This window comes from Alexandromys fortis, unplaced genomic scaffold (assembly GCF_014885135.2).
Source record: "Alexandromys fortis isolate MF-2015 unplaced genomic scaffold, M_Fortis_MF-2015_v1.1 scaffold_19, whole genome shotgun sequence".
In the NCBI taxonomy this organism is placed as follows: domain Eukaryota; kingdom Metazoa; phylum Chordata; class Mammalia; order Rodentia; family Cricetidae; genus Alexandromys; species Alexandromys fortis.
The window spans coordinates 2,813,716-2,825,787 of NW_026067890.1; the positions used below are offsets into that span (position 1 = coordinate 2,813,716).

Consider the following 12,072-nt stretch of genomic DNA (forward strand, 5'->3'; position numbering starts at 1 on the left):
AGTGTTTGGAGACCAGAATAACTTTTCAATCATTTGACATTTAAACTATAGGCTATATATATCTATATCTATCTGATTCTTCTAAGTCTTTTTTTCTTCTCAAAACAACATGTTTAGATGATTGCTATGATTCATGAAACAGCAAAAAGTTGAGAGATGAGCTCTGATCAAATGCCAAAGAAAGCTTGAAGAAATCCACTTTTCCTAGCTATTTTTGAACTATTCTAGAGTCTGTATAATACGAACAGTTATTTTAGGGAAAATGAGCAGAATTGCTTAGTTTGGTGCAAATTTTAGAATTTGGAATAAGGGTAGCATTGCATTATCTTAAGAAATAAATGATATCTTGAGGTCTATGAGGAGGTACAAACTGCACACCTTTGATCCCAGAACTTGGGAGGTAGAGGTATAAGGATCAGGGAGTCAAGGCCATCTACAACATATAAAATAAGAAGTCAGTCCAGGTCTACATAAGATCCTGACTCAATACCATCTTCCCTATACCAAAAAAGAATGCATAATTTACAAGCAAAACGTATGTTAACTCTATATTTCTATAAGGGAAATAATTTCTGATCAAGTCAGCTAACATATGTTGTTGTTATGTTTTTGGTGAGAATTAGGCTTATTGCCAGAATTTTATCAAACAATGTAATTTGTTACAAAGAGTAGTATTTTTCTAACCGAATAAGTTAAAAACATAGAGATATTGCCTCACTGATCACAGCTTTATGTATTATACTGTATCATAATATGTAGAATGTTTGTTATTGATTTAGTACTTTAAATCAAATTGTTGTACTTATTGCTTATTATATAATCTAAATTATGATTTACTTTTAAAGAAACAAAACCTATTACATTCTGTATGAATATGTTTTATGTATGTGCATTTCCAAAATATCTAAGCTATTTTTCTATATCATAAATATACAAACTTAGTGTCTAAAATGTTTACATATAAAGGTTAGAGTAAAAATTTCTGATTTATTCTGAGGGATGAAAAAGAAAGTCTTGCCTAAATATTTCTCTTTGAATTGGAGATGACCATTTTTTTTCTGTATTTTTCACATCATTATGCCCCTGTATAAATTCTGTGACCAAATTTTCTACAGTTATATTGCATTAGGGTTCAGTATAGCACATGCAAATTTACTATTCTTGCAAAGACTCTGTCTTCACAGATTGTCATTTTCTGAAAGCCAGGGTTTATGTCCTCAGTATGTGAATTTTGAGACAAAAATTCATTTTATAAAAGCTATCGCCAAAACAAAAAACAACACAGCATACAATAAGGCTACTGTGGTTAAAACAGCAGGGTTGGGGGCACAGAGGGCATTACAGCTGGGTATGAAATAGTCACACTAAGGAAGAGGAAGGACAGCACTATGGACACAGCAGGGGGTGGCAGGCTCCAGCTTGTCCTGTGTTATCCTCCCCTACTGCAACCCAGGAGCATATGCAAGACACTGGTACTCAATCCCCTAGTAAACCCAACTGTGTGGGTCGTACCTCCATACACATTCTTGAAGCTAATTGTATCAGACTAATTGTAAGGAAGATTTAATACCAATAATTCTTTTTCCTGTTTCAGGAAGGATATCACCCCAGAAAGCTTCAGAGGTTGGCAGAGGGAGGAGAAATGGTGGCCCAAGACTGGCCTGTCCAGATCCTAGGTGCAGTCTCTCGATGTTGCTGCCAGTCTCAGCCTGCCTTCCACTCTGGGGTGTGTACATAATTTCCACATTCCCTTTCTCACCTACTGAAATGAGCTCTGACTCCTGACTCACTTTACCTGTGCCACAGTGTGATTCTTTTCCTTCTAGCGCTAAGAGCCAAGACTGTTACAGCTGGATTAGGAGGGAATGTGAAAGGAGACATCGCTCTTTGTCTATAACCAGCAAAAAGCAGGGAAGCCTGTTCATCTCTTTCCCAAGGTGGAGGCTCAGTAAATACACTACTCTTCATCCTCCAGCATTGGGAGACAACAGCCATCATTTAGCAATACTCAAGTTTGCCTTCTTTTAGGCCACAGTGATTTGCCACAGTATGGCTTCCATTTACTCTGCCTCATTGACTGTTAGCACTGTTCACACTTCTGTAACTCCCTCTAGTGAAATCATTTAAGGGTATCAATCATATCCTGCTGACACCCTGACTGAATATACCTGTTTAACCAAATATACCCTTGAAATCTATTGGTTTTGATTTCAGGTTATATGGATATTTAGGATATCCCCATGTCTGTTCTTCGACAAATAGCTTATTTTTACACAGATAAAAGTTTATTTGGGTTAGAACTTCATCTTTGAAAATTAATTTTTGGGAAATTCTAAGGTAGAGTTTATTAAGTTGCCTTTGCCTTGACTTTTCATATGTCAATATAAGTTGACATATATGCATATAAATAAACATTGCAATGAAAATATGTATATAAAGTATAATATATACACATATATACATTACACATATATGTTTAAAATTAGCTGATTTTCTCAGTGCCTGTCTTAATGCCATGTTATATAGCAATGAATGATGAATGCTTATTATGTATCATTTTGAAACCAATGTGGCTTTCCTTGACTTTCTGGGAATTTGCAACATTCAGAATGACCTTAGAAGTCACATGTTAAAGACTGTGATTCCCTCTCTTTATATGTGCACTTTTAATATCAAAATTGCATATCTCATGTGAATCATATAATATGTCAGCTCCGTGTTGGCTTGTCTGCCTAGCTTTTAATGGTCAAACCATTTCTCTGGACCTGCCTGATTATTTTCTGCATAAGTTCCTGGAGAATTATTCAAGTTGGATACATTTTTTTTATTTTTAAATTGCAGACTAGTATTCCACAGGATAGATGTATAATGTCTTAGCTGCTCACACATAAAAGCACATCTGGGTTGTTCAGTGTCTTTGGTCTGCTAGCAATGAAGCAAATCTCTGAGTGACTATGTGCCAGACTTTTGGTTGAAAGCCCCAGTTTCCATGTCCATGTGCTAAATGGCCAAAACTATGTTTATTGGTCTACAAGGTAAGTGTGTGTTTAGCTTTAAAAAGACGTGGCTTATGGTGACTTGAGTGGTAATGGCCCCAGTAGACTCTTATATTTGAATTCTTGGTCTGCAGTTAGTGGAACTATTTGGGACGAATTAGGAGACATGGCCTTGTTGGAGGGGGTGTGTCGCTGGGGGTAGACGCTGATGTTTCCAAAGCACATGCCGTTCCCATTTAGCTTTCGGTCTGCCTCGTTGTTACCTCAACAGGTAAAGCTCTCAGCTACTGTTTCCATGCCATGTCTGCCTGCTACCATGCTGCCCAGCATGATGGTCATGGATGCATCCTCCAAAACTTTAAACTTCAAATTAAATTCTTTTATAAGTTACTTTTGTCATGATGTTTTGTCAAGACAATAGAAGAGTAACTGGGACATGGACAAACTGCATTTCAGAGTGGCTGGACCATTGTTTTCCCACTAGATTCATTATGGCAGCCATTTCATAACATATACATCTTAATATAGCAGACGTCTCAGTATATCTTACCACATGCAATTTTAATTTAACAATTATATATCAATAAGTTATGTATTCATGGGGGTGGGTGCAAAGGAAAATGCTTTTTCAAAAGATGATAAGACAAACTCCAGACCAGGAAAATATATTTGCAGGCCAGCATTCGAAAATCTCAGATTTGAGGGTTTTTTAAACCCGTTTTTAACAGAAAGTTATATATTTTATATTTAAGTGTTTGAGCTCTTCTGAGAGAGTTTTTGACATGTCTGTCATTATTTAACTTAGTCCCACAATGGGGGAAACTGACCTGGAGGTGGAATAAATTATGTTTTCCCAAAACTTCAAGATGGCATAACTTATCTAGATATCACAGGCTATCAGGTGGACACATTCCCACAGAAGCCAGATTTCCCAGCTTACAGAGCTTCTCGGTTTCCAACAAGGAGTAGCCATTACTACCCTACAGAGTACCTTGGAGGAATCAAGGGGAAGGGTAGTTTGTATGACTGTAACACATTCATATTTTTTTCAGACTCATTCGTTTAAAAGGTTATTATACAATTTTATAAAGAGAACTTTAGGCTTTTGACAGATTTTCTCTTGGTGATGGCTTCCATCTTAAACTAGGCAATACCCTGAAATGAGATGAACACTCTACAAGCTTGCTAAATTGGATCATTAGCAGAGCTATGGCTAACCTTAGTTCTTTTATTATATTATCTTTACTGAGCTCTACATTTTTCTCCGCTCTCTTCGCTATCCCCCACTCCCCGCAACTTCAACCCTCTCCCAAGGTCCCCATGCTCCCAATTTACTCAGGAGATCTTGTCTTTTTCTACTTCCCTTGTAGATTAGATATATGTATGTCTCTCTTAGGGTCCTCATTTTTGCCTAGGTTCTCTGGGATTGTGACTTGTGGGCTGGTTTTCTTTGCTTTATGTTTAAAAAACCACTTATGAGTGAGTACATGTGATAATTGTCTTTCTGGGTCTGGGCTAAGCTTAGTTCTTTAGTCTTTGACATCACCTGTGAGGCATGGATATACGCAGTTAGGAACTTGCGACTACATTTTATGAGTATTGAAATGGCTCCTCTCTTCATTTATGGCTCACTTAGGTATTTTCTTGCAACTAGATAGTATGGTTACAAAAGAGGTCCAGTAACTGCATTTTATGTATTATAAGCCACATACTGTTACTAGAATCTACGTCGTCTTCCAACTGGTATGTTCAATCCTAGAGCATTTTAAAGCTTTCTACCAAATAAATGCAGGAAATGCCTTCCACATCTAGAGGACATGAAGTACAGGGCCATAAACACGTCATTCCCTGTTCTGTGGATGTGTTTCTGTCTCAGACTAAAACATTTCAATTCCTATTGCATGCTTTCAATGATATTAACTAGATTACTCCTGCAACCACATATGATATTTTGTGTTCCTAGCTCTGGGGTGTGGAGTACGACCCCATTAACCTCTTAACCTATAAAAGGAAGAAATGGCATAGCTGTGACAAGAGCTTCTCAGGTGTAGAGTTCAGAAGCTGCTCACCTGAGTCCTCACAGACGATGCTTATTTTGGGGAGGCAAGTACATAAATCACCCCTTTTGATATATGGCAAAATGGTTGACACAGGCTCTCATCATCCTGTATTTCTTTATTTCTCCTAACCTTTTGGCCAAAGGGGGCAATATTAGACATTCGAGCATGTTATTTTCTGTTTCCATATCAGTAGCTTTATTTACTGGGTAAAACAGTATTGCTAATCCACAGAAACTTATGAAGTATTACTGGCTATTCTTCAGAAAGAATCAAATGGCTGGTATAGCTGATTCAGAAATGAAAATTTCAAGAACCAAAGGAGTTTAAAAAAAAAAAACCCTTAAATTACTGTAAGACACACATTGTGGTTTCATATTGTTTTAAAAACAGAATATTTCCATAATTTCATGGTAGCTTTCAATGGGTTTATCTAGGTAGCAGTAATGATCTCATTCTTTGATATCCATGAAAATGATTGCTCCTGAACAGTTGAACAAACTTAGTGGAATTTCTAGATAACTGTCACTTTGTGTTCAGAGAGCATAAAGTCATTGGATTAAAGCATAAATCTTGGTTGTAGTCTAAAACCTTGTATTAACTATTTCTAATAAAATATAGGTCAGTAAAAGTCAGAGAGTGAACTCTTGTAGCTTAAAAGAAATTACAGTTAATTGCCAAGCACTCTTTTAAGAAAAGCTGCAACTTTTTTTTTGCATACAACGGCGTGAAAGGTAATAATTAAGAAGGATATTTTGACCACTTTTAGACATTAAGACCACTGATTTTCTTATTTCATTTTTTTTGTATTTTATAGTATTGAAGAGTGGAAAACTATGTCTAAATGCAAGAGACCTTCTATATTAAACATGGCACAAAATTCTTTTTTAAAAAAGATCTATTTTTATTGAACTGTATGTGTATATGTGTGTGCCATATGTGTGTAGGTCCTCACAGAGGCCAGAAGAGGGGATGTAGTTATGGGCAGCTGTGAGCCTCTTGTGGGTGTTTGGTGCTGAACTCAGATGCTCTGGAAAAGAATGAAGTGTTGTTAATCACCGAACAGTCTCTCCAGGCTCCTGAAATAAACAAAGAAACATCTGGCTTGACAAACTTTTCCTTTCTTTAAGTAATACTCTTTTTTTTCTCATCAATTATTAACATAACATTAATCATAACAACTCATATTCATACTTTTCCTCAGCCTTTTCCAAGTTATTATCAATTCCTATTCTATCTAAATAAAAACCCAAATATTCCAGTTTTGATGAAGAAATCTAATCTTTATTTCTATGATGTTAGCACAATATACTCACACGATAGCTTCGATCTGTACTTAACAAAATACATTTGTAGCACTTTACAAACTTCCTCAGTGTGGAAAACATCGCATAACATTTTATTAAACACAATACTTTGTATATATTATATATCCATAATTTTATTTACTTTAAAAAGATAATTAACTCTCTTTATTCAATACTTGGTTTTATCATCAATAAAGCACAGCCTAACAAAAGAAGAAGTGCTCTCGTTAGCAAATAAGATAAATAGAACACTAAGGAGAGATAACACCTGCTAGTCTGATTTGTTTTAAATTAAGGTACCAGTGGAATGTAAACAAAGTTTTTGTAATTATTCATTTTTTTTACAAAAGATGCGTTATCAAATATACATGCAGAGGTCTGAATCCTAGTGTCTATCGTTATAGTTTCTTAACAATGTGGTACAATTTGTTAAGTCATTAAAAACGGTAGCCTTTGGCACTCGGAGTAGAAAAAGAATATATCAATAGTATGTAAAGAAAAAGAATTCAATGACTAGAGAAGTACTTTAAAATCTTTTTTTTTTGTTAAGAAATAGGAAAGATTAGGAAATATCATATACTGCACCTCAAATACTGCAGCTTGGTTTTTCTTCAGAGTACTAAAACCAGTCCACCCTTCCCTCTAGGAACTGGCCAGGCCAGTAGGCGGGGACAGCGATGGTGGTGATGGTAGAAGTGGGGAAGGCAACATTTTACACCCACTTCCTTCTCTGAGAAGGAAATTGCCAGAAGGGTTACTGTTGAGTCTGTATTTTATTGCCAGAGTTTCAATTCTGCTGGTTTCAGCTAAATTCCTAACGCCTTAGGAGGTTGAGTTCTCTTAAAAAAAAAAAAAAAAAAAAAAAAAAAAAAAAAAAAAAAAAAANAAAAAAAAAAAAAAAAAAACCTCTGTCCTTTGCATGTAGACGTGGATAATGGGATGAAAGGATTCCTTGCTGGACAGTTGTTCTCACTGAAACCTGCACTGAGGTCAGACCAACCAGCTCTGCAGTTTTCTTTTTGCTGCCTCTTGGCAATCAAGTGTACAATATAATCCTTAAGACACGGCATTAAAGTATTTAATACCAAATTTCAAGAGCCAAATATTTCTCCACCCTATAAATCTCTAACCTGGAAGAATACTTCAAAATGTTTTGATGGTATTCTTCTTGCTACCAATAACATGGTTTCCTTTGATTGAGGCTCAAGGCTTTTGATTCAAGACAGGCAGCCAAAACTACAGGTTGCGGTCTAAGCACAAAAGCTGTGTCTACTCTGACGTCCTGAAGATACACTTTCTTACTTTATACTGTGAGACACTTTTATTTCTCGATTAGCGTTTGCCGAGATTATTACTGTTAGTGTCTCATTACAGGCATGTGAGGGAAGAGAGTCATGCTCGCCCCATCGTGGCTCCAGTTTATGATGAGATAATGCAAAGATGAAACGCGCTGGAACAAAATGAATTTTTATCATTGCTTACTGAAGCTGTAACCTTTGCCATCAGGTTGGAGACATCTTGAACTGGACCAACATGTCTGGCAACGGAACCCACAATCTCAACTTTTGGCTCAGATTTTCTTATTTATGAATTCACAGCAGTGTAGTTTGCACAAGGAATGTAAATAGTTAATATGTGTGATCTCAAAAACACTTAATAAACTAAGGAGAAGCCATAAAGTGGAAAATATAATCACAGTAATTTCAAAATATTCTCTAAAACAATGTTTAACTATGCAAATGTACTCACTAAAAATACCAGAAATCAGCATTACCAATACTTAAATAAAAAGGAGAAAAATGGTGCAGATAACTATTCCCTTTAACTGAAAACATTCCTACAGAGTTTCAGATATTGAAAAATGCATTTTTTTCAAAGAAATGCTCAGAACCCTTTTTAAACTTTTTTTTTCACTGTGAGAGGGCCACTACAGGGAAGCCAAGGATGGCCTAATCTGCCAAGGATGACCTAATCTACCACATCTTCGGAATGAAGGAGCATTTCTCTGACGAGGGATCGCACACCACTATTTCACAGCTAAGTAGAGTTTGAGAGTTTACATGGTCTATGCACTGGAATAATCAGCACCTCCCAGACTGAGCTTCTGGTGCAGATTCAGCCAAAAAAAAAAAAAAAAAAAAAAAAGAATAATATATAATACTGCATGGCCTCTGCTGTAGGGAAAACCTGTGTGGTTTGGGTTTCCACAGCTAATTATAATGAAAAAAAAATCTCAAAGTTGGCACATTCAGAAAGTTAAGTATTATATACATCGAAGGAAATCGCTTGGTCTTAATGCTGCCCTCTGCGAAGCCTCAGTGACGGACGGGTCTTAGGAACTGTTCAGATGGAGAGATCAATTGGGGCCTTGCTTTGTGCTTTTCCTTTCCCTCGGTGTAAAATCGCCACGATTTCTGTGGTAGTTCTATGAGAGTTCCGGACTGATGGTGAACAATCTAGTTGGGCAAGAAGGCTTTCCAAATCCTCCTGAAAAAAAAAAAAAAAAAGAAAAAAAAAAAAAAACAAAGGAAAAGAAAAACCAGAAAAGCACAGGTAGAATAAACGTGTGGTTCTGAGGGTGGTGGTGGTCACCCATATGATGGCACGAAGGGCCAATGCTCAATCCTTATAAGCCCGTGTGGGGGACGTTCCTTTGTAGAAGATGTTTCTCGTGTTCTCAGGGCTGTTGCTTCTCTCGGGGATCAAGACAATGTTGCCCTTTCTGCGCAGGGTGGAGTCGCGTGAGGAGGACACAGACAGCGTCTCTGAACCTATCTCGCTGCCCTCCACTGGGGTCACTCGGATGGTCGTGATGCCATGGTGGTGGTGCTCGTTGCTGTCGATGTTGCTTCTCTTGCGATCTCCAGACCCAAAGCTGTCTTTGAGGGACTCGCAGCTTTCCGAGTCCCTGTTGAGATCATTGAGCTCGTAGGTTTGGCGCAGGCTGCCCTTCTCTGGAGCTTTCCACTTCCAGGAGCCGCTGCCTTCTCCCTCGGTGGTGGATGGGATCTGAATGATAGGCCTGTTGTTCTCGGGGTGGGCCTCCACCCGCACGATGCCCCCGGGCTCGTGGTCTGTCAGGGTTTTGTAGCGGATGGAGCCTGTGCAGGTGACGGTGCTCCCCTCGGCATTTTTGGGGCTGCTCTGCAGCACGCCCTGTTGCTTGGACATGGCGATGACCTGCATGATGCGTGGCTGGCTGTTGCTCCGGTTACAGGCCACTGTCTTCTCTGCGGCTTTCAGCCACTTGGCCCGTGCAGAACTGCTCTTGGGCGAGGTGCTTATGTTTTCCTGGGTCTCCTCGGGGATGTGCACCAGTTGAGAGGAGCCAGGGCGGGACTGGATGGACACGCGTGGCCCACCAGGCATGCTATTGTTGCACCCGGGGACAGAGCCAGGCTGGATCTTGAGGTATTGACTGCCTGGGACATGGTGGTCTCCGTTCACCCCTACCCTGGAAGGCTCTGAGCTGGACCTCATTTCTATGGACCTAGGTGGTGACTGCCCTTCTGGCTCAGTGTCCATAACCTGCAGGGACATCTTGCGACTCTCGTTCTTGCTCTTCCACTGGGTGAGGAGCTGCTTGGACCGGGCAGAATCCATGGAGGCGTGGATGCTCGCGTTTCTTCTCACGGGGTCTTCCACTGAGGGGGTATTGGCTCTGGGCAGCGTGTTGCTGAAGGTCACCATGCTCTCTTTCCCCATGGGACTCCGAGGGGTGATGATTTCTACGTCAGCATTGGCCCTCTTGAGATTTGTTAAGGAGCTTGCATCCCTGTGGTTTCGGTTGAGGATGCCCTCTGTGTGAGCAATTCCATCACTGCTGCTACCATTTTTAGCTGATAGAACCCTGCTGGCGTCTTGACTGAGGTCTGTCAGTGACCTGAAGGCATCTCTCTGCTGGAGCATACTCTCTTCACTAGGGAGAAAATTCCCCACAGCATACAGGCCCTGGTGTTCGAGGGAAAACAACAAACATCACACACTAGAAGATGCCATTAATCACGTTTCTCTTAGAATACCCACAGTTGAGGAAGGTACTGAGCATAAGCCGAGGACCAATAGAACAATGAAAAAGTACAATTAGGGGGTAGCATTAACTATCTAGATCATTGGACTAACTGCTTAGAAATAAGGATGATTCCTTTCAGTTCCACCAGAAGTTGTCACACCCTCTGTATGTGTTTTTTTTTTAATTTTTATTGCTTTATAAATAATACCATTCAAAATTTCCACCTCCTCCCCTCCTCCCATTTCCCTCCCCCCTCCCCCACTAGTTCTCCCCCCTCCCCTTCCAATTCTAAGAAAGGGCAAGGTACCCTGCCCTGTGGGAAGTCCAAGGCCCTCCCCACTCCATCCAGGCCTAGGAAGGTGTGCATCCAAACAGACTGGGATCACCAAAAGCCAGTACATGCAGTAAAGACAAATCCCAGTGCCATTGTCATTGGCCCTTAGTCAGCCCCCATTGCCAGCCACTTTCAGAGTCCAGTATGATCACATGCTCCTTAAGTCCCAGTCCAGCTGGCTTTGGTGAGCTCTCATAAAGGAAAGACAGACAATGAGAGAAGTATGGACATTTTCCCCTGCCTTCCAAAGTTTTTCTTTATTCTTTTTTTTTTTTTTTTTTTTTTGGACTAGTAGCTTCTTTTTGAGTGACAGCCCAAGAGGCTTGAATGATTCATGTTCCCTCCCGTTTTCAATCACTCCTGATGGCAAGCAGAGGAGTGCAGGGAAATATAGAACAGGAACCATTCCTGAAAACACGGAGTGGGGTTTAGAAATGAGGGCAGCGACATACATTGTTGCAAGTCACGCTGACTTCAGCCTTCCTGTCTGCTTCAAACTTGACCTTTAAGTGGGAAAGTTGGATTAAAGTGCTGCTTTGTATCAAATGTGGGCCAAATTGTACTTAATTTTGCCTGCGTTCTTAGACCCTCAGTTTTATTTGTTTGAGATTTGGAAAAGGTTACATTTCTGTTTCAAAATTGTTATCCTGGTTACAGGAGATCTAATGCCTGCTGGATTTCCAGAGGCAGGTTCATGGTTCATGAAGCCGGTGTCTACCTGTGAGTTATTTCAATTGGAGGTGGCTGGTTCTACCACTTAAGTCTAAGTAATGCGATTTTATGATTTTAATATTTTATAGACTGCTTGATAGTGAGGAGTAGCATATATTTAGGAATGATAATGCACCAATTTCAGAGCACAGAGTGCAAATGGAATAAAAATAAAATTCTCTCTCTCTCTCTCTCTCTCTCTCTCTCTCTCTCTCTCTTTCTCTGTGTCTGTGTGTATTGAAATAGGATCTCACTATGTTACACTAGTTGGCCTGAAATTTGTTATATAGATCAGGCTGGCCTCAAACTTATAGCTGTTTATCTGTCTCTGCCTCTCAAGTGCTAGGATTTCAGGCATGTGCCATCATATTTAGACTGATTTTTTTTTATTGTTTTTGAGGTTTCACTAGGTAGACCAGGCTGCCCTCAAAATTGCAGTTCTGCTGCTTCAGTCTCTTAAGGCTACAGGAGTGAGCATTGCCCTGGCTATCCTTCAGTGTCTCCTTTTAAATACCTGTGCTCTTACCACCAGGATATGCTTCCTAATACTCTACCAATAATTGCATCGCATTGGTAAAGTTGAAAAAAAAATCTGCCATGGAACTTCAAGTTCTGACCCTATTGTATAATATTCAGTGCTCAGAATGGTAATATA

At 39.4% G+C, this 12,072-nt stretch overlaps 1 protein-coding gene across 1 annotated transcript in view; it reads right to left on the bottom strand.

Annotated features, from left to right (window-relative positions):
* Nucleotides 1-6,428: 6,428 nt before the first annotated feature.
* Nucleotides 6,429-12,072, bottom strand: part of Plppr4 (phospholipid phosphatase related 4) — a 37,089-nt gene continuing 31,445 nt past the window's right edge. The window contains exon 7 of the mRNA XM_050137312.1: nucleotides 6,429-10,311. Within this exon, the coding sequence (XP_049993269.1) occupies nucleotides 8,980-10,311 (1,332 nt within the window). The 3' untranslated portion in view covers nucleotides 6,429-8,979. The remainder of the gene's footprint in view (nucleotides 10,312-12,072) is intronic.